At 50.6% G+C, this 22,947-nt stretch overlaps 1 protein-coding gene across 1 annotated transcript in view; it reads left to right on the forward strand.

Annotated features, from left to right (window-relative positions):
* Positions 1 to 22,947, forward strand: part of LONP2 (lon peptidase 2, peroxisomal) — a 796,271-nt gene that overhangs the window by 642,913 nt on the left and 130,411 nt on the right. The window contains exon 13 of the mRNA XM_078670264.1: positions 133 to 340. Within this exon, the coding sequence (XP_078526390.1) occupies positions 133 to 340 (208 nt within the window). The remainder of the gene's footprint in view (positions 1 to 132; positions 341 to 22,947) is intronic.

Here is a 22,947-nt window from a genome sequence, read left to right on the forward strand (position 1 = left end):
TCCCTATTATAGGAGTGTTTTGAATATTTGAATGTGAATATGTTCAATGATAATAGTAAGTATAGTTTTTGTTAATCGAGCAATCTGCACACGATATAGTTGTCCTATGTTTTTTTTGTTAATATGTTGCAGGTATCTCAACGTTTGAATCAACCTGGGGTGGCAATAGGATTAGCGTGGACGCCTTTAGGAGGGGAGATCATGTTTGTGGAAGCCAGTCGTATGGACGGAGAGGGCCAGCTAACACTAACAGGACAGCTTGGTGATGTCATGAAGGAATCTGCGCATCTTGCAATCAGTTGGCTACGCAGCAACGCAAAGATGTACCAGCTCAAAAATTGTATGTACTAAAGACCCCACATAAACATGCAAACGCACTACACCGACTCACGGTTCAGTCTCTCATTTAAACCACAAACAGTAATTTGATGTAATTCGCCTTTCTCGTGTATCAGTGAAATGTGACAATCATCTAAGCTGAATTGATAAATAGAATGTATTAATTAGCCGTCGAAGCAAAAATATTTATACTTTTACTGGGAATAAAATGTATCTGACATATATTCCTGTAGATTTCAGAGGAATTTGGTTATATGAATAGAATAATGGGGACAAAATGGGCGTCTTGGGTACCGGATCAATTTCATTTTGGTGTAGTTTTTGTTAACACGTTTGGTCATCAGACATTGCTTGAAAAATAAAGTAAAATATATAAATACTAGCAGCCCGTCCCGACGTTGTCCGGGTATGAAATAGAATGTGTGTAATGTGTGTATTTGGCAAGGGCAATTTATTTTAAAATCTCGCGGTAGACAACATTTTTTGTTTCATTAGAATAGGGATGGAGAAGGCCCAGCTGCAGCCCTGGTTGATGTTAGCAGGCGCGTGTAATTGGTGTAGTGATCGGCTGCCTGAGCCCGGCTACAGCCCTGGTTGATGGTAGCAGGAGCGGGTAATGTAATTGAATGAGAGAGGTATCAGCCGCGGGTAAATCCGTTTAATGAGAGAGTTGAGTGACAGCGAGTAGGAGAGGCTGCAGTAATTGTCCCCGCAGACATGCTCATTTGCGTGTTCCCCCGCTTGAGGCCCAGATGCAGGCCTGTTTGATGTTAGCAGGCACGTGTTCCCCCGCTTGAGGCCCAGCTGCAGCCCTGGTTGATGTTATCAGGCACGTGTAATTAGTGTACTGATCCGCCGCCTGAGCCCAGCTAGAGCCCTGGTTGATGGTAGCAGGCGCATGTAATTTCGTTGAATGAGAGAGTTCAGTAACAGCGCGCAGGAGAGGCTGCAGTAACGTTACTTACCAGGCCTCCAGGTGAACGCGTTTGTCACGCCCCAGCACACGGCCACACCAGACCATCTTCTGATTAATGTACGACCCACATGGCATGAAGGGCGAAACGTAGCACATGCCCCCAGCGTTTCTCACGCCCCCAGCGTGCCCCTTGATGCGGCGCGATTGCGTTCACATGGCATGAAGGCTGGACACACACCCCCAGCGTGTCACGTTCCCAGCGTGCCCCTTGATGCTGCGCAGCAACGTAATTGGCGCTTGTATGTACAACTCACATGGCATGAAGGGCAGACACACGCCCCAGCGTTTGTCACGCCCCCAACACACGCCCACAGCCCACGATGTGATGGCCGTACCACACGCCCCCAGTGTTAGTCACGCCCCCAGCCCATGCCCACAGCACAAAGCGGACATGCCCACAAGGGACTACTTTGCTGGCACGGTTCTTTTACCTTTTAAATGTATAGAGGAGTTGGCCTAACGGCTAAGGCGCTCGACCTCGGACATGGGGATCTGGGTTCGAGTCTTGGTACCGACGCCAAACATCCTGTGATTCTGGGCAAATCACTTAATCTCCCTGTGCCTAACAAAAATGAATGTGTGTCCTCATGTAACGTAACTGGTGCTATGTAAAGCGCTCTGATACCTGATTCAGTTCGGGTCAAGTTCGCGCTATATAAAACTCTGCAAAAAAAAAAAATGTTTTAATTAAAATATGGTGCCCGTCTGCATAGCCTATGTCCTTCTGCTGCAACTCCCCTTTCCAACACTGTATTGGGTGTTGTGATTGGTGCTGTGGTTACTGAGATTACCCGCCTCAAAGGTTTGAGCTCTCTCTTTATAATATTAGTATGGATTAACCATATTAAATATACAATTGTAGAGTAAGGCGAACACAGGAAGATTATTTAACATTATATTGTATTAATCTCTTCCTTCTGCGTCCCTTCAGTCATAGTGTTTTCTTAGGCAGACTATTACCCTTAAGGTGGATCTTGCAAGAAGGGTATTCTCATTGCTAGATTGTGGTATAATTTTAAATTATACCCCCGATTGGGACATAAACCTCCCCTGATCAGTTTCTTTAGACTGCCCAATTTTATTTGTAAAAACGACATTAAATTAATTTCTTAATTGTTACAATACCTCTTTCGACCCTTTTTCCATCTCTGTTAAATTATTTCTCAAATGTTAGGCAAATATTGAGACCGTGTTTTTTTTTTTTGTAAAATTTTTATTTTGCAGAATATCAGTTGAAACGGAAAGGGGGTGGGAACAGTAAGAGGGGAATCAGAAAAAAGGAGAAAGACAGGCGACATGCCGCCACTCAACCCCACACAGGGGGCGCAGAAATAGGGAGGGTGCATGCAAAAAAAAAAAAAAAAAAGGCGACAGGGCTCTACAGTTCACAGGTAGCCAACAATAGTCCGATAAGCAGCGGGGGAGTATCCACCCAGTGCAGCATCTAGTCCAGAACAGGTATCCGTAGATCAAAGGAACATCTCAAGTTCGCCCAGTGTCCAGCAACCCTCCCTAGTCATAGCCAGTTGTAGCGAAAGAGAGAAGAAAGAAAGGAAGAACACAAGATGATTACCCCAACTATCCCTCCACCCTCAACCCTCCCCACCATCACCCTCCCCCCGGCGGCGGCGACCAACAATCACACAGTGCTATGCAGACATTCTCGTACTCAGAGTTGGAAAAGATGAAGAGACCGCAGTGTCGACGTACACACGGCCGAAGGTAAGCCTCGGGACAGAAATCTTACAAGCGAGCCCCAATTGTACGTAAAATTTTTAAAATTCCCCAGGAAGATATCAGAGAGGCGTTCCATGCTCAACAGACGCCACAATCGGGCATGCCACAAGGAAAGAGCAGGGGCAGACGGGGACTTCCACGCAGCCGCCAGAGTCATCTTGGCCGCACCCAAACATAGCCACATAACACGCTTATCCGCTCTAGTCTGATGTTCAAGCAGCGGGTCCCTAAGCCCTAGTAGAACAAAGGCCATGGTGGCCGGGATCGGGTAACCCAGGATATCCTTTACGTGGGAGAGAATCTCAGCCCAGAATGGCTTGACGGCGGGACAATCCCACCATATATGGCTAAAGTTTCCTAACATCCCACAACCCCGCCAACACCTATCTGAAGCAGTAGGAAATATACGGTGTAATTTAGAGGGATACAGGTACCAGTCAAAGACGAGTTTCATATGTGCTTCTCTGAGGTCAGTAGAGTGATTATGTGATGTCACATCTCTCCACAAGGCCTGCCATTCAGTAGTAGAGATGTCCCTCCCCAGTGTGGCTTCCCAGTGGTCCTGATAGCGCGGTCGCGGTGCCACGGTAGAGTCTAACAGCAGTTTGTACAGGAAAGAAATCGTTCCCTTCATGGTGGAGGTGTGAAGAATGAAGGATTCAAATTTCGATAAGGGTCTGGCAGCCGCGTCCACTACGGCAGGTGACGTCGCCCAGTGTAGGAGTTGGAGATGTCTGTAGCGTTCTGTCGGAAGGACGCCGTAGTCCCTCATGCAGTTGTGGAAAGTGAGGGGTTCGACGCCATGGAATAAATGGGTGAGGGATCGACAGCCACCCTCCCTCCAAGCGTCAAAGGGACCTTCCTCCAGGGCCGGGGTAAAAGCCGGGTTGAAATGAATCGGGGTGAATGGGGACGGGAATGTGGTCCATCGGTCATCACCGCTCACCGTGTCCCAAACTTTCAATACCGTGCTCGTGGGAGTGCTAATGTAGGCATTTTTTGGCCGGTCTGCTTTAGGCTTCCAGGCCAAATCCCAGATGGAACGACCCGCAACACTCCGATCCATGTGGAGCCAGTGCTTTTCCGATAGCTGTTGGGACCACTCTACGATGACCCTCAGTTGGGCGGCTTTGTAGTATAAATGCATGTCCGGAAAGCCAACCCCACCCTCCAAGCGTGGGCGCCGCAGGACCGAAAACGGGAGCCTTGCACGGCCACCCTGCCAGACATATTTCAGCATCACAGTCTTCAATCTGCGGAAGTAATCTAACCCTATCGGAATAGGCAAAGCCTGAAAGAGGTACAACAGCTTGGGAAGAAGCACCATTTTAAGAGCGTGTATCCTGCCCAGCCACGAGATGTATTTAGGCTTCCACCTTTCCAGCTCCGCCTTAACAGTAGAGAACATCGAAGGGAAGTTAGCTTGGAACAGGGCATTCACGGAGGGGGTCAATCGCACGCCCAGGTAAAGCAAGGACTCCGACGCCCAGGCGAGTGGGGTGAGCGGCCGGGTCAGTCGTACCTCCCCCGCCGACAGGGTCAGATTCAGGATGTAGGATTTATCGAAATTGACCTTGAAGCCCGCCACCTCTTCGTAGACGGAGAGCACCGAGTGGACATGCGGGAGCGACAGCGCAGGCTCCCTGATAGACAACAGAACGTCGTCCGCAAAGAGCGAGATCTTGTGCTGCTCGCCCGTAAAGGGAAGGCCCAAAATCCTCTCATTGTCCCGCACTGCCATAGCCAACGGCTCAATACTAAGAGCAAAGAGAAGGGGCGAGAGGGGACATCCCTGACGCGTCCCTCGGGAGTGACGGAAACTCGAGGATCTATGGCCGTTGACCAACACTCGGGATGTAGGGCTGCTGTAGTTGGCCTCAATCATCCTCACAAAGGAAGGCGAGAAACCGAAGGCCACCAGCGTCTTGTGCAAAAACCCCCAGTCGACGCGGTCGAAAGCCTTCTCCGCGTCGAGCCCCACTAGCACCGCAGGCACGCGAAATCGTTCCGCCTTTTCGATGAGGTGTATGACGCGGCGCAGGTTATCATGGGTCTGCCTGCCTTTAATAAACCCCGATTGATCAGGATGAATCAGAGTAGGCATCAGATCCTGCAGTCTACCCGCCAGAATAGAGGAATACAGCTTGGCGTCTAAGTTGAGAAGCGCGATCGGCCGGTAGGATGTACAGAGAGTAGGATCCTTCCCCGGCTTGGGAATGACAGTGATCAGAGCGTCGGCCATAGAGTCCGTGGTTCTACCATCAACCGCCATCGCGTTGAAAAGTGAGACCAAGTAATCACACACTTCAGAGGCGAACGTTTTGTAAAAGAGGGCCGTGTAGCCGTCAGGCCCTGGGGCCTTGTGCAGCTTCAAGCCTTTAATGGCGTCTAAGACCTCTTCTCGGGTGAAGGGGGAGGACAGTGAATCATTCCATTCTGTAGAGACTTTCGGGAGATGCAGACCCTCCAGGAATTTGGACTGTGCGTCCGAATCAAGGGTGTCACTCGAGTAGAGTGCCGCATAAAAGCGCCCGAATACAGTCGCTTTGGCAGCATCATTGTGCTGGACAGAGCCCACGTGGTCGCGAATTCCCCCTATATAATCTTTCTCACGCTTGTCCCGGAGTTGCCGGGCAAGATGGCGCCCGATCTTGTTGCCCTGGGAGTAAGAGGTGCGCCTAAGACGCAGAAGAGTATACTCCGCCCTGTTATTGTAATGGGCCCTCAGTTTCCCTCGCACCGCCGTCAGGGGGCGTAGAGTCACCCTGGAGGGGTTCGCCTTGTGGGCCTGCTCTAAGGAAGCCAGTTCCAGTTCCAGAGCCTCCCGTTCCTTGCGCCTCAGTTTATTCAAATTTGCATTGAGAGCGAGGCATGTGCCCCGTAGAGAGGCCTTGCATGCGTCCCACGTGGTATACACCGACGTGTCCGCAGGTGGATTGAGGAGGAAGAAGTCACCAATTGCCTTGCGCAGAGCCTTACACGATTCCCCATCACGCACTAGAGCCGCCGGGAAATACCACTTGCGCCAACCATCCCCCCCCGGTGGCCCAGTGTAGTCCCAGAACCACGAGGCTATGGTCCGATAGTGAAAGCGGAAGAATATCAGCTAATTGGATGTCCCCCCGGAGGGCCTGACTAACCAAAACATAATCAATGCGGGAGTATGAGTGATGTACGTTGGAGAAAAAGGTGTAATCCCTTGTCTGTGAGTGGAGAGAGCGCCAACTATCAATCAGTCCCATGTCTCCTATCTGACGTTTAGTTTCATCTGAAAAGACCCCAGTGTCTGCCCTGCGGCCCCCAGAACTATCCAGACCCCTGTCCCACACCATATTGAAATCCCCTAATAAGAGTAAGTGACCCTCCACAAAGTCCCCCATCCTGTCCAGCAGCTCCTGCAGAAAGCCATTCTGTCCCGCATTAGGGGCATACAACACAGCAAAAGTACATAGGCGTCCATGCAACAATCCCTTCACCAGCAGCCAACGGCCTTCCTTATCCACACTAACCCCCACGGGTTGAAAATGCAGGGAAGCTCGGAAGAGTAGGGCCACCCCTCTATGCTTCGTGGTCGCAGATGCCCTGTAGATAAGGGGGAACTGCCTATGACGAAGCCTCAACTCATCTCTCCTAGCCAGATGCGTTTCCTGGAGGGCCACCACATCTAAATGATGATCCATGATGTACTTCCAGAGTTTCTGCCGCTTCTGCGGAGAGTTAAGGCCCTTCACATTCCACGTTCCTATGCAGACAGGCATAAGAGGCAACACAGAATCCACGCTATGTTCACAACCAGACAACCTCGGTGCCCGCACCGGCCCCGCACATGCATCAGGGCCCAAGCCCACGGAAAGATCCGGGGGAAGGATCCCAGCCACACCCACTCCAAACAACCCACATGGTCATACCGCAGGCCGCGCCCGGCATTCACGTTCCGAAGGCACATGGGGGTCATGAAAAGGTACATCCCGAAACAACATACAAACGTATAGGAGAACGCCATCAAAAATATCCCCAGCAGACACCCATCACATATCGCCGCCGCCACCCCCCGTATCCCCAACCCCAAACCAAACCACCCTGCCAAGACACCCTTATGCAGAGCTTCAAGAGGCCCACCCTCTCCCCCCCCAAGAACAAAGAACAACAAAATACAACTCAAGGCACTGAACCTGAACCTCGCAGTCTTCAGTTCCAGTAGGTCGTGGTTCAGAAGTCTCCCACTGGACTGGGGTCGGGGCGGGGGGGTCCACCTGGGGACCCCCAGGTCCACAGTCCGGGGCGTCTTCTCCAAAAGTACCATTGTGCCCCGGGGACCTCAGGCCAAGAGCCCCTCCGACGCCACTCCATGAGTTCGGGGTCACGCTGCACCAGAGCCCATCTGGGGATCAGTCACGGTGGCGGAGGCCACCGAGGCCACTGCGGCCCCTCTCTCTTGCTCACTAGTCGCCGAATCCGGCCGTCGTCGTTCTGTTGCCGGGCCTACATTGTGCCATGATGAAGAGCGTCGTCGCCTCCGAAACGGGGAGCCACGGGCCTCCTGCGTCGGTTCCGCTTCTTCAATACCTAGGAGATCCTTTGCCTCCCGCAGGGAGTTGATCTGTCGCAACCGATTCTCCCAACGAAAGATGATCCTGAAGGGGTGGCCCCAGGAGTAAGATACTCCGCGTTCCCGGAGGAAGGCGGTCACAGGGCGGAAGTCCCTCCGCTTCTGCAAGGTCGTTGCTGCCAGGTCCTGGTAAAGCTGGGGGCGATGGCCCCTAAATTGCAACGAGGTAGTGGTTCTCGCTTTTCGCAATATCTTCTCCTTCAACTGAAAATCGTGTACGCAAACAAGAATGTCAGGAGGCGGCCCTCCGCCCCTCCTGGGCAGCCCCACTCTATGCACTCTGTCCATCTGGACGTCACGTACCTCCTCATCCTCCAAGATCTGGAGAAACAGGGCCAGGACGTACCCACGCAGGTCCCCTGCCTCGCCGTCCCACGGCACCGCTTTGATACGAATGTTATTTCTTCTGGAGCGGTTTTCCAAATCTTCCGCGTGGGTTTGTAAATCCAGATTCTGCTCCGTAAGGCGTATGATGTCCTGTTGGAGTTGATGCACATCATGCGCCATGCTAAGATCATGGTCTTCCAGCGTCGCCACCCTTTCGCCGATCCCATCCACGTCTCTCCGCACCTCTCTGAGGTCCGAGGCCAACTGCGTACGGAGTTCGGAAATATCGTCCTTGATAGTGGCGAAGAGTTCTTTCATGAAGGCTTTAGTCGCCGGCGCCTCATCATCTGACTGTCTGGAGGAGCCACTGGCCCCCGGCGAGGCTGGCTGCTGCGATGGTTTGAGGACTACCTCCTTCCCCGTCTTCCCCCCTTTGCGCTGCGAGTTGGACATGGTGGTCAGGCTCTTCCACACTCCTACACACAGGCTCCAGATCACCGCCACTCGGAGGGCGGGAGCCGGGACGGCGATTCACTGCGTTAGGGCGACCGGCCGATGGTGCTGGTCGTCCACTCCAGTGGTCAGTCAGGCACCCCCCCACGGTAGTGCGGCCACTCTTCCTCTAGGTCACCTCGATCCGACGGCGTACCAGTGTCCAAGATGCAATCCAGGGGCAGAAGGCGGCCGGGGAGGCCTGCACCGCAAGGCAGACTGCTAGGCTCAAGGCCTACGGCACCCCAATGTGGCACGCATCCCCTCCAATGGCCAATACCAGGGACAGTCCAGATCGGTCGGCCAGCGATAAGGTTCCTTCAAAGCAGCTCCAAGCGTTCGGCCGCTACCAGGGCCCACCATCCGAGTGGCGGCAGGCACAGCGCTCCGCTCCCCAAAACCGTGTTGGCAAGACGCGAAAGCCCCGTTTCCTCCAGGCGTCGCCGTAAAAGCCCACCTCCAACGAATGGCAAACCACTCCACAGTCTCTATTAGCAGTGACCAGGGCCCCCGATGGTGTCTAGAGCCCAGCCGCTACCGTGGTCCGGCTGCCAGGCTCAATGCCTCCTGCCTCGCTTTTTGTAGGCGTGTGTAAGCCCCCGCATCGGCCCTCCAGCCACCCGCACTGACCAGGCCCAAAATCAGCAGTCACTCACGAGGCGCGCGACCTGGCGCCGATACTGGGCCTCGCCACGTCGCAGCCTCTCCTGCCTTTCCCCGCTGGTAGGCACGCCGGCCCGTCACTCCCTGGGGTGCGGAACCCCTCTGGTCTACCTCCGGTGTGCAGCGCTCGGATCGGCTCCGACTCTCAGGGGGGGCCTCCCCCCGGCTCCCTCCGCCGGCCCCAGGTGTCGTCCAGTCACCGGTCCGGGCCCGGGCTGCCGATCGCTCCTCCCAGTGTCCTGCAATGGACGCTCCTTCCGCCGGCGGGTCCGGATCTTCGCTGCTCCCGCTCAGCGCGGCGTACCCTGCGCCGGTGCGGCGACAAGGCCCGGAACTGCTCCGCCTCCTCCGGCACCAGATCACGCGAGGCCGCCGCCTCGCAGGCCGCCGCTCAGCACTTAGTTCTCGCCTCTCACCGGTCACCCTCCGACGAAGGGGGGAAACCGGAACACACCGCCAGCTATCGGCAGCCCCCGCCGATCGTACAGCGCAAGTAGGGCGCCCCGGGACCCCGCAATTAGCCGCTATGCAGGATCGGCGTCGGAGAGGCTCGAGAAAGCGTCCTACTCCGACGCCATCTTGGCCACGCCCCCCGAGACCGTGTTTTTTACGCATGGTTCTTGATCACAAAACAGAAACAACATGGCACCCTATGTGATGCTAAATCCTGCTTGTTTGTGGCCTTGAAGATTAGTATATAGTTTTCTTGGGTAAGGTTTATGTTTTTAACTCATAATATAACTTCCCATGGATTCCCATATAGAAGTATCTCCAAGGAATCTTAGTAGATCCAAAAAAAACATTGCCAATTTGCCCCACCAAGGGGTGCCAGTCCTATGCCAGCTGCAGGTGTTCCAGGGCACCACTCCTGGAAGAAGCATAGGTTCCCCATAAAGGCACATTCCATACAGGTGACATTAGTCCACTGCACCACAGAGGCCAGGTAAAGAGAACAGAGCCACAACGTACGAAAACCAATCACTATAGCTTCCTGAAAAGAGGGCAGATAGGAATGTGTTGGCAATTCTGCAAGAAAATGGATTATACTACATTCGAAAGTACTTTATCAAGGACTCTAATAAGAATATATTTTCTCACAAATTCTTTGTCTGGAAAGATTACCACAGTAATACCTACATAAGGAGAATTTGTGAGCAAGATCAGAGCCTAACTGAACCACGGTCCAAACCACATCTGCCCTCCACTGACACCTTACTTCATGACCGAACTGACCCACGTCCAAACCACCTCTGCCCTCCACGGACAACTCTACTTCATGACCGAACTGAACACGGTCCAAACCACTTCTGCCCTTTATGGACACCTCTACTTCATCACCGAACTGAACCACGGTCCAAACCACCTCTGCCCTCCACGGACACCTCTACTTCATGACCGAACTGAACCACGGTCCAAACCACCTCTGCTCTCCACTGGCACCTCCACTTCATGACCGAACTAAACCACGGTCCAGACCACCTCTGCCCTCCACAGACACCTCTACTTCATCACCGTACTGAATCACGGTCCAAACCACCTCTGACCTCCACAGACACCTCTACTTCATGACCCAACTGAACCACGGTCCAAACCACCTCTGCCCTCCACGGACACCTCTACTTCATGACCCAACTGAACCACGGTCCAAACCACCTCTGCCCTCCACGGACACCTCTACTTCATGACCGCACTTAACCACAGTCCAAACCACCTCTGACCTCCACGGATACCTCTACTTCATGACGGAACTGAACCACGGTCCAAACCACCTCTGCCCTCCAGGGACACCTCTACTTCATAACGGAAGTGTACCACGGTCCAAACCACCTCTGTCCACCACTGTCACCTCTACTTCATGACCGAACTGAACCACGGTCCAAACCACCTCTGTCCTCCACGGACACCTCTACTTAATGACCGAACCACGGTCCAAACCACCTATGCCCTCCAGGGACACCTCTACTTTCATGACCGAACCACGGTCCAAACCAACTCTGCCCTCCATGGACACTTCTACTTCATGACCGAACTGAACCACGGTCCAGACTCCCTCTGCCCTCCACTGACATCTCTACTTCATGACCAAACTGAACCACGGCCCAAACCACCTCTGCCCTCCATGGACACCTCTACTTCATGGCCAAACTGAACCACGGTCCAAACCACCTCTGCCCTCCACCGACACCTCTACGTCATCACCGAACCACAGTCCAAACCACCTCTGCCCTCCACGGACACCTCTACTTCATGACCGCACTTAACCACGGTCCAAACCACCTCTGACCTCCACGGATAACTTTACTTCATGACGGAAGTGTACCACGGTCCAAACCACCTCTGCCCTCCACGGACACCTCTACTTCATCACCAAACTGAACTACTGTCCAAACCACCTCTGCCCTCCACGGACACCTCTACTTCATGACCGAACTGAACCACGGTCCAAACCACCTCCGCCCTCCACGGACACCTCTACTTCATGACGGAAGTGTACCACGGTCCAAACCACCTCTGCCCTCCACGGACACCTTTACTTCATAGTAATGAAGGTTCTCTTCCAGGGGATCCTCATCAAAGTCATAAGCATTAGAATATTCCCGCCCATGTGCGGACCCCGGAAACACTATATTATATGTGCCCCACATATATATACTCATATATATATAAATACATATATATATATAACATGCAATAGCAGCCAATAAAAACAGAGCTGAAATATGCTGTGTAGAATTTCCACCATACATGCAATAATAATAAGCATTAGAAACATGATAAACAACACAAAGTTTGTTTTAGAAACTGTTTTAATGCTCAGAAAGCAGTAGAAATTCTTATAACTCACTGGAAGCATAGAAAGCTCCCAGGCTGCATTGCAAACACACAGTCTAAAAAGACTGAAAAGCTAACCTGTAGCTACATTGCAATAAACTGACTCCGTGCCTTTAAGGCACTCATGACCCCCAGTATCCCATCATGCCTCAGGGGTGACAGTTAGGTCAGTTGTTCTTTCCGGCTCCTTCAGAGAAGGACCCTGGTTACACAGCTCCACTAATTTTCCTGTTTTTTGACAGAAAAACTCTTCACTTTTGACAATTTTTTGTTCTTACTCGACATTTAACATCTAGTCAAGTAAGATACTGTCTTTTTCAGTCAATTTGGTGAGCATTTTCTCCTGAAAATGCCTTCACTCTTTGACAAATGCCCTTCTTGTGGCAACAAGAAGGCCAAGTCAGACAACCACGACGTCTGTATCCTGTGTCTGCCTGAGGAACATGATCCAGGCACCTGTCCTCATTGTGAACACCTGTCAGGAAGAACTTTAAAAGACAGGGAGAGGATTCGCATTTATGGCCTAGCTCATAGGTCATCAAGAGGAAGATCTCCGGTGAAGAAGGGCTCCAAGAAGACTCATTCATCTTCCAGAAAGAAGTCTTCATACCCCTCACCCTCAGCGTCGGGCTCGGCGCTGAGAAAAGAACCACCGGTGGATCATTCATCGTCTAAACTACCGTCGACGGCGGGCTCGCCGTCGAAGAGAAGACCAGGTACGTCGACGACGTCGAAGGATCCAGTTCCATCGTCGAAATCTCCTCCGTCGGCGTCAACCGGGCGACGTCCGACGTCGAGGAAGGGAACTCCGCCGCCGTCAACCGGGCGACGGTCGGCGTCGAGACCCAGGACCCCTCCGCCGTCGTCAACCAGGCGACGACCGGCGTCGAGGGAGGTCACCCCTCCGCCGTCGTCATCCAGACGTCGACCGGCGTCGAGAAGTGTGACTCCTCCGCCGTCGTCGAAGAAGCGACGTTCGGCGTCGAGGACCAAGACCCCTCCGCCGTCGACAGGGAAGAGTCGATCGGCGTCGAGGATGCAGTCTCCGTCGGTGTCTCGTCAGCTCTCGGCGTCGAGGGTGTCCAATACCCCTCCACCGTCATCGCACAGACATTCGACGTCGATGCAGAAATCTCCGTCGACGGCTGATCATCACCGTTCGACGTCGAGTGAAAGACCTCCGTCGACGATTAGACATCGTCAGACGACGTCGAGGCAGGGTGCTTCGTCGACGACGTCAAGACTTCCGTCGACGACTGGGCATCGTCGTTCGACGTCGAGGGAGAGGTCTCCATCGAAGGCCGGTACTCACCGTTCGACGTCGAGACGTGGAACTCCGTCGGCGGCTGCTCATCGCCGCTCGACGTCGAGAGACCATACATCCTCGCATAGACACTCTAAAACAAGATTGTTTGATCCGCCAACTCCCCGAAAGCACTCGACCACGAGGGAAGATCGCTCGGCGTCGAGAGGTTCAGATGTGCTGATGGTAACGGAGTCAGCTTCCCGTCATTCCACCTCAAGGTCCTCTGGCTCCTCAACTTCGTCTTCGAAGTCCAGAAGTCCAGTACGCAAGTCACCTGAGCGTCGGACGGACCCTTGGGCGGATAAGGTCAGACTTTCACCTAGATGGTATAAGTTTTTGGATCATTGGAGAGATTCTGGAGCTGCAAAACGTATGCAGGACTACGCCAGCTCGCAGCACAGGTCTCCTCTTCAGGATCTAGTTGAGGAGATGGACAAGCATAGCCCTCCCAGGCGCAAATCTCCGGTGAGAACACCAACTAGATCTCCCAGAAGGACCCGATCTCCCAGAAAAGACCCAGAGGAGCGGGTCAGGTCTCGCTCTCCTAGACGTGAGGTGCGTTCGAAACGATCCAAGGAGAGGAGGCACAGTGTCCACCGTAGACGTCGACGAACTCCGTCTACTTCCTCGACCTCTTCTACCAGGTCTTCCAAGAGGGACTACTCCCCTACTTTGACGGACAGTCCTACGTCCCGATCCTCCCCCAGTGGATGACATTGGCACGTATCTGGACGTCTTGCAAAGAGGAGCTCAGAAGCTGAACATTGAAATGTCTGTCCCTCAGGTTACCACGACAGTCATTTTCGAGACTCTACACAAAAAGGCGATCACCCGGCCTCTACTGCCATTAGTTCCGGGGATTATAGATCCTGTCAAGGAGGTATTCCTAACTCCGGCGGCTATCAGAGCGGTGCCAGCCCGCATCCAAAAGAAATACAAACCGGCCTCTTCTGACCCGGTTTTTGTAAGATCAGACCCGCCAGCAGACTCTGTTATTGTGGCGGCGGCGAGGAAGACACACGCAGTGGCAGGTTCTTCTTCCGTCCCCCCAGACAAGGACAGCAAGACGCAAGACTCCTGGGGTCGCAAAGTTTGCAACTCAGCTGCGTCGACTCTGAAGGTTTCTAGTGCGGCTGCACTTCTGGGTCGGTACGAGAGAGCCTTATGGGACTCTATGGAAAGGTTCAAAGCCAAGCTGCCAAAAGAAGACCAGCAGGACTTTGAAGAGACCGTGACTGAAGGATGTCTGGTGGCGAATCAGATGATAAGCACGGCTGCGGATGGTGCTGTCCTGTCGGCGCATTCCTATTCTCATGGGGTTTGTGCCAGGAGATCGGCATGGTTACGCTTGACAGGCCTGAAGCCGGATGCTCAACATCGCATCCTTAATCTCCCCTTTTCGGGTTCGCTCTTTTCGGTGAGCATGCGGACGAAGAAATGACCCGAATGAAGACGGAACTAGACACAGTGAAAGCGGTGGGCTTGGAAAAGAAGAAAGAGTTCAAGCGTCGTTTCAAGCCCAACAGGGGGAGAGGGGCTCAACAGAGGGTTCAAACCCCTCAATGGTCCCAAAGTAAAGCCCAAGGAAAACCCCAGTTTCGAGGTAAACCGGGCAGAGGTAGAGGAGGTCATCAACAATCCTCTACCACTACAAGAGGAGGAAAAGCCTGATCAGTGGCTTCCTCTGGTGCCGTTGCCCACTCCAGTGGGAGGAAGTGCTTCACAACACCTGGCAGAGTGGGTCAGCATCACCAAGGATCAGTGGGTGCTGAATATACTGCGCAATGGATACAAACTACGTTTCCTGGCTCCTCCAAAGAACATACCTCCAAAGAGCGCTTCCCCTCACCAACTAAGCTTGCTCCGAAGAGAGGTAACAGTTCTACTACAAAAGCGAGCGATAGAGGAGGTTCCTCTCGCTCAAAGAGGAAAGGGAGTTTACTCCAGGTACTTTCTTGTCCCCAAAAAAGATCAGGAGGACAAGTTCAGACCAATACTCGATCTGCGACTTCTAAACAAGATCATCATCAGAGAAAAGTTCTGCATGCTGGCTCTTCACCAAATATGCCCACATCTTCAAGCCGGAGATTGGATGTGTTCGGTGGTACTTTCACATCCCAATTGCTCAACAACATCGCAAGTACTTGAGGTTTGTCGTAGGGAACAAACACTATCAGTACACGGTGCTACCCTTCGGTCTCAAGTCCGCACCACGAGTCTTCACCAAATGCATGGCGGTGGTGGCGGCTTTTCTGCACAAGAAGGGACTCTTCCTATACCCATACTTGGACGACTGGCTCCTAAAAGGTCCGTCTCCAGTGCGGGTAAAGCACGATCTACATCTGTGTCTTCTCCAATTGCACAGGCTCGGTCTCCATGTGAATCTGGAGAAGTCAGTCCAGCGGCCTACACAGTCAATTCACTACCTAGGCTCCGTTCTGGACACAAAAGTGGGAAAAGCGTTTCCTTCGGAGGAGAGACTTTTTTCCCTGAACCAGAAATGTGGAATTCTGATAGACTCTCGGCTTCCAACAGCCCGACAAGTCGCATCCCTGCTGGGTTCCATGGCATCCTGCATCTTTCTCATCCAAACGCAAGGCTGAAAATGCGGCTTCTACAGCAGGCCCTGGAGGATCAATGGGACCAGGCGACAGGACTTTGGGAGGATCGCATCAAGCTCTCCCAAGCGACGAAAGACGCCATCAAATGGTGGACACGGAGAAAGAATCTGCTGGTGGGGGTTCGGTTTCACCAGCCTCTTCCAAACCAGTCGATAGTGACGGATGCCTCTCTACAAGGTTGGGGAGCGCATATGGGTCCGCTTCAGATTCAAGGCCTGTGGTCTGCGCAGGAGCAGACATACCACATCAATATGCTGGAACTCAGAGCGGTATTCCTGGCTCTCAAAGCGTTTTTACCAGCGATAGAGTCCAACTCAGTCCTAGTTCAGACAGACAACACGACCACCATGTTCTATCTGAACAAACAAGGAGGCACAAGATCTCGCCCTCTGTCTCGAGAGGCTCAGGCAATTTGGCATTGGCTCCTCTCTCGAGGCCTCACGATAGTGGCGGTGCACCTGCCAGGCGAGTTGAACGTAAAAGCAGACGCACTCAGCAGGCACTTCGAAGATCAGCCAGACTGGGTGCTAAACGACGATGTGGTGGAAGAGCTTTTTCGTTGCTGGGGTCGTCCAGCCATAGATTTGTTTGCAGACGACGAAAACTCCAAATGCCACACCTTAGCGTCCAGGTTCCACCGGCCTGGAACTCAGGGGAATGCTCTGCTGATGGATTGGTCAGGGACGTTCGCTTACGCGTTTCCTCCCCTGGCTCTGATTCCGAGAGTAGTTTCCAAGCTCTGCAGGTCGAACATGGAAATGATCCTGATAGCTCCGGATTGGCCGCGGCAGTGGTGGTACCCGGACCTTCTACATCTGTCTGTGTGTCCACACAGACGACTCCCTTGCAGGCCGGACCTGTTGAGCAAAATGAACGGGAGGATAATGCATCCCAACCTCACATCATTGAACCTAACAGCATGGCTCCTGAGGTCCTGCAATATGGACATTTGAACTTGCCTCCTGAGTGCATGAACATTTTAAAGGAGGCTAAGAGACCTTCCACGAGAACGTCTTATGCGTTTAAGTGGAAGCGGTTTTTCCTATGGTGTAGGGATCATCACCTTGATCCGACTAAAGGACAGGAGGACGTCATTTTGCCATACCTTCTTTCCCTGGCTACTGCTGGTTTGAAATACGCTTCTATTAGGGTGCATTTGTCAGCCATAGTAGCATACAGAAAATCACCAGATCAGGTGTCTTTCTTTCAGGTTCCAGTGGTTAAGGACTTCCTCCAGGGGTTGAAGAAAGTGTATCCCCCTGTGCGAAATCCTTCTCCTCCATGGGAATTAAACCTGGTGCTATCCAGGTTAATGTCACCACCTTTTGAGCCCATCCACAAGGCCTCTTTGCAACATCTCTCTTGGAAGGCGGCCTTTTTGGTGGCGATTACCTCTGCTCGCAGAGTCAGCGAGATTCAAGCTCTCTGTGCGAAAGAACCATACACTATCTTTCATCACAATAGGGTAGTCCTAAGGGCTCATCCAGCTTTCCTTCCTAAAGTCATCTCTGATTTTCATATAAATCAGTTCATTTCCCTCCCTTCATTTTTTCCAAATCCTACGACCCCAGCCGAGCGGTCACTTCACTCCTTAGATCTTAAGAGAGTGCTCAAGTTCTATTTGGAAATGACCAAAGGGATTAGGAAAACGGATCAACTGTTTGTGAACTATGGTTCAATGCGAACAGGTTTTCCAGCGGCCAAGAGGTCCATCGCGAGATGGATTGTCTCTGGCATTAAATTGGCTTATCAGCTTGCAGGCAAGCCTTTGTTGCAGTCGCCCAAAGCGCATTCCACTAGAGGGAAGGCCGCTACAGTAGCCTTCTTGCACGACATCCCAATGTCAGAGATATGCAAGGCTGCGACTTGGAAATCAGTTCATACCTTTACGAGACATTACTGTCTCGAGTCTGATTCCAGGGCCGATACTCAAGTAGGACAAGCCTCTTTGAGGAATCTATTTGGGTAGCCTACGGCCTGTACAAGCTTAGTGAATACTAGGCTTAATATGGTTTATTACTGTATTGTTACTCCTTTGCCCGCAGGGAGATGAGGTGAGGCTCGCTATTCTATTCTAATGCTTATGACTATTGATGAGGATCCCCTGGAAGAGAAGGATTAGTTACTTACCTGTAATCCTAGTTCTCTTCCAGGGGTATCCTCATCAAAGTCATAAGCAACCCTCCCGCCTCCCCGGGCAAAGGACATTCTTTAATAAGGAGATATGGTTAACCTATTTGTTATTGGGTTTATTTTCAGTCTCCGAAAAGAACAACTGACCTGTCACCCCTGAGGCATGATGGGATACTGGGGCTCATGAGTGCCTTAAAGGCACGGTGTCAGTTTATTGCAATGTAGCTACAGGTTAGCTTTTCAGTCTTTTTAGACTGTGTGTTTGCAATGCAGCCTGGGAGCTTTCTATGCTTCCAGTGAGTTATAAGAATTTCTACTGCTTTCTGAGCATTAAAACAGTTTCTAAAACAAACTTTGTGTTGTTTCTCATGTTTCTAATGCCTATTATTATTGCATGTATGGTGGAAATTCTACACAGCATATTTCAGCTCTGTTTTTATTGGCTGCTATTGCATGTTATATATATATATGTATTTATATATATATGAGTATATATATGTGGGGCACATATAATATAGTGTTTCCGGGGTCCCGCACATGGGCGGGAATATTCTAATGCTTATGACTTTGATGAGGATACCCCTGGAAGAGAACTAGGATTACAGGTAAGTAACTAATCCTTTTTCCTTAGCTTCACTTTACTCTTGCATATATATAAAAAAGACTAGGGTGTATCTTGTGTTTTTCACCTCTACTTCATCACCAAACTGAACTACTGTCCAAACCACCTCTGCCCTCCATGGACACCTTTACTTCATGACCGAACTGAACCACGGTCCAAACCACCTCTGCCCTCCACCGGCACCTCTACTTCGTGACCAAACTGAACCACAATCCGAACCACATCTGCCCTCAACAGACACCTCTACTTCATCACCGAACTGAACCATCTCTTCCCTCCACTGACCCATTTAATTTATTACCTAATCGAATCACTGTCCAAACACCCTCCACCCTCCCTTTACACCTCTACTTTATTTTCCAACTGAACCACGGTCCAAACCCCATCTGCCCTCCACTGACACCTTTACTTTATTACCTTACTGAACCATAGTCTAAATCCCCTCTGCCTTCCTGTGACACACCTACTTTATTGCCAGCCCCTCCACCCCCTGACACCTTTACTTTATTACCCATCCCCTCCGCTCTTCCCTGACACCTCTACTCTATTACCAAACCCCTCCGCCCTTTCCTGACACCTCTACTCTATAACCTAACTGTTCCACAGTCCAATGCCCCTCTGCCCTCTACTCACCCCTTTACTTTACTACCCAATTGAACCACGGTCCAAACCCCTTCCGCCCTCCACTGCGACACCTCTACGTTATTACGTAACAGAACCATGGTCTAAACACCCTCTGCCTTACCGTGACATCTCGACGTTATTACCTTACTGAACCACAGTTTAAGCCTTCTCCGCACTCCACAGAACTCTCTACCTTATTACCTAAGCTCCTTCGCCCTCACGTGACACCTCTACTTCACTACCCAACTGAACCACGGTCCAAACCCCCTCCGCCCTGCACTGCGACACCTCTGCTTTAGTACCTTCGACTGTAATTTTTGACCTCTGCAAAAAGAACAATTGATGGATAGAATGCAGAACAATGTTATGCATTCGCCCAGTACAGAGATCTGGGCCTAAATCCATAGTTTTTTATGCTCACCATGCCATTCCAGTTTGGACCGAGCCATATGCAAATCAGTCTTGACCCTGCGCCCAATGGGAACAGCCCAGCCCGTACTGCCAGGCCAGGTCCTCCCTGGACTGGAAACAAGCATCCTAGGACCGGTTTCGGGCTTTCAGCCCTCAGCAGCCAGGGTAGCTTGACTCCAGTGGCATGGAGAGCACGGGACCCACGTCTGGGCATACCCGTCTCACCACTCAGGTGGTTTGTGACAGTGGCATTATATGATTTTAGTAAACTGTTATAGCTCCTCAGTATAATTCGAGTTTTAAGTATTGCTCAGGAAGGAACTACACTCAAAGGGATACCAACATGTCTGTAAAGCTTAATTTGAATATCTTCCCTATTTCTCTGACATGTCAAACAAAAATCACTAAATGTAATCGTGTTTTTCAGTCACACAAACATGAACATATATTCTATTTTTTTTAATTCCCTGCATACAAATCATCTCTCAAAATCCTAGCTAGACAGACAAATAGCTGCAGTAATGCCTTGACTTGATGCCACATGAGATAAAGAGGAAACACTCGAGATGTTAAATCTATGTTTCGCCACTTTGATTGCTGTCGCAGTGTCGCTCAATATCAATCAAAAATGTCAGCCTCTGTTGCCTTGCTTTCAGGCATTCCGTACTCTGTGTGTGCTACACACATCTTTCGCCCCAATTGGGAGTGTGTTTGTAAAGCCTGCAGTTGTATAATGCGGCTGAGCCAAAGACCGAAGAGCATGGGAAGTATCAAAGTTCATTAACAGACCTCTAACTCAGGACACAAACATGTTTTAAGCAGTGGCTGAGCTGTTAACCGATGCTTGCAGATCTGTTTCTTGTACACCTGCAGACAAGGCACGTTTGAAGAGTGTCCAGTGCTGCATCTGCCCTCGATTGCAGGTTTGAACCCTCTGTTAACTGAAGCCTCTCTGAAAGCTTGGGTGGTGCAGCCACCTTTACTTTATTACCCATCCCCTCCGCTCTTCCCTGACACCTCTACTCTATTACCAAACCCCTCCGCCCTTTCCTGACACCTCTACTCTATAACCTAACTGTTCCACAGTCCAATGCCCCTCTGCCCTCTACTCACCCCTTTACTTTACTACCTTTGTAAATTTTTAAATTTAAAACCGTCCCCGGCCCGAGATGAGGAAGAGGTTCAGTGTTTTATCACATTGGACTTTTGCCCCCAAGATTCTACTTCACTGCAGAATGAGCCTGTAAAAGGATTTGTTTTTCCTTTAAAATATCACGTGACTTCATCCTCAGCGGTGCTTACCTCAGGCATTTTTTTTTAATGATCATGCGTTTTATATCAAGGCTAGCTCAATCTCTTCCATACGACTTACACTTGTACGGACATGACTGTATTTATCCTCTATGGTGCCATTGACATCAATGTCTTAGTACTTTTGCAGGACTTCCTTGTAATCAATGGTTTTTGCACTTGGAGACTTAAAATATATTCATATTGCTTTAAAAAAAGACAGAGAGGCATGTTCATGAAAAAAGTTGAACATTCCCTTCCTAGGTTTCCTTCTGTACACAGAGTACATATTGTACTAGCTTGGAATCCACAAAGGTTGCCAGAATTACACTTTTGAAGCTGTGACAGGTTCACAGTAGTAGACTTGGTAAACGTTTGTGATTTAAAAACGGAGTTTGTGCATGTGTACATTCGCATGGGGTACAGTCGCACTTTAATAACCGCGTCCCTGGCATCTCCGCCTATTTGGGTGGGAGGTACCCTGCACTTCGTATCCTATAAACTGATTTCGTCCTCCTATAACAGTGGTAGGTCTGCAGCAATGTATAGAGTGGAAACGGACCTTGTAAATGTTTGTGAATACTCGGAAGTTACGTTGTGGCTGTTCCCAAACTTTCCAAATAAATAACCCAACCTGGAATGTCCACACCCTGCCCCTGCTAGAGAATAACTCACACTAAAAGCTAAGTGTGAGAACTATTTTTATAATTGAAAATCCACTTTTTGTAACCAACAATCGTATACTTACATAAGAGTCATTTGCATGGATAAACAAATGGCATTGTGAATCAATTCGGCTCATATTGTTTAAATATATTAAAAACAAATGTAGAAAGCACATGCACACTTAACCCTTATAAAAGTTGAGATTTTAGAGACTCCTTTCACAAACAAATTGTGTTACAGTTTTTAAGGCACTACTTACTTAAGATCATGATTTAAAACCAAGGAGAATTCTCATAAAGAACAAAGAACTTACGTTCTTTTCCATGGAGGTTAAATTTATACATTTCCAGACTATTCATTTTCTGTCATTTCATTACTTATAGATTTTAAAATCTGAAAATAAACATATTGCAAGAGAAATTATGGCTGCAAAAAGAGGTTTCTTTTGCCACAATTATCTTACCATTTGACATAGTGGGGCTCTACTTCCAATAGCAGAAAGCTACTGGAGCATTATTACAAGAAACAAAAAATAGGACAGGAGAAAGCTGGATGCATGACCTGTTCTTGACTTGCAAAAGAAGTGCTTCCGTTGCTGTGCATGTGCTGTGACTTGCCTATTGGGTACAAGACAGGGAGAAGACCTACTGAGTTGTTTTTTTGTAAATTGGTTGCCATCTTACAATGGGAGGTTTTTTCCTTAATCGTTCTCAGCATCAGCAGCAAAAGCCATTGTCCCAATGTCTGCTTTCTGTGTCGAGACCGTTGCCATTGTGGACGGAAGTGGCACACTGTTACCGGTGAAGCCTGAAACAAAAGGCAGTAGGCAGCACACAGCACTTATCCAGTATTGGGGTATCTTTAATAGATTCACATGCTTAGAATCATCCCCGCCGACGAGGTGGGAGTCTCGCGGTACAATCAAACATATACTTCTGATAGATACATCTGCCGTGTGGATTCCTCACCTTGTGAATATCCCCTTGCGTCAGCAACATTCGGAAATTCTTTTCGTAGCCTCGTGCCAAAGTGGACTTGGACGTCATAGAGACACGGCATCGCACGCGACTCCGCTGACGTCACCGACGCCTATATTAGGCCCACGCCGACGTGATGACATCAGTTCCCTTTTTTCCGCGTCGTCGACACTAACGGTTTCGGGAATCTCAGTAGCCAACTGGTACTTTGTTGCCTTTTTGTTACCACTTTCTGCTTCTTTGTTTCTTGTCTCTTCGATGATGTCGACTAAGAAGACCGGCTTCAAGCCCTGCAGGGAGTGCGGGAAGATGATGTCCATTA

This window comes from Lissotriton helveticus, chromosome 12, assembly GCF_964261635.1.
Source record: "Lissotriton helveticus chromosome 12, aLisHel1.1, whole genome shotgun sequence".
NCBI lineage: Eukaryota > Metazoa > Chordata > Amphibia > Caudata > Salamandridae > Lissotriton > Lissotriton helveticus.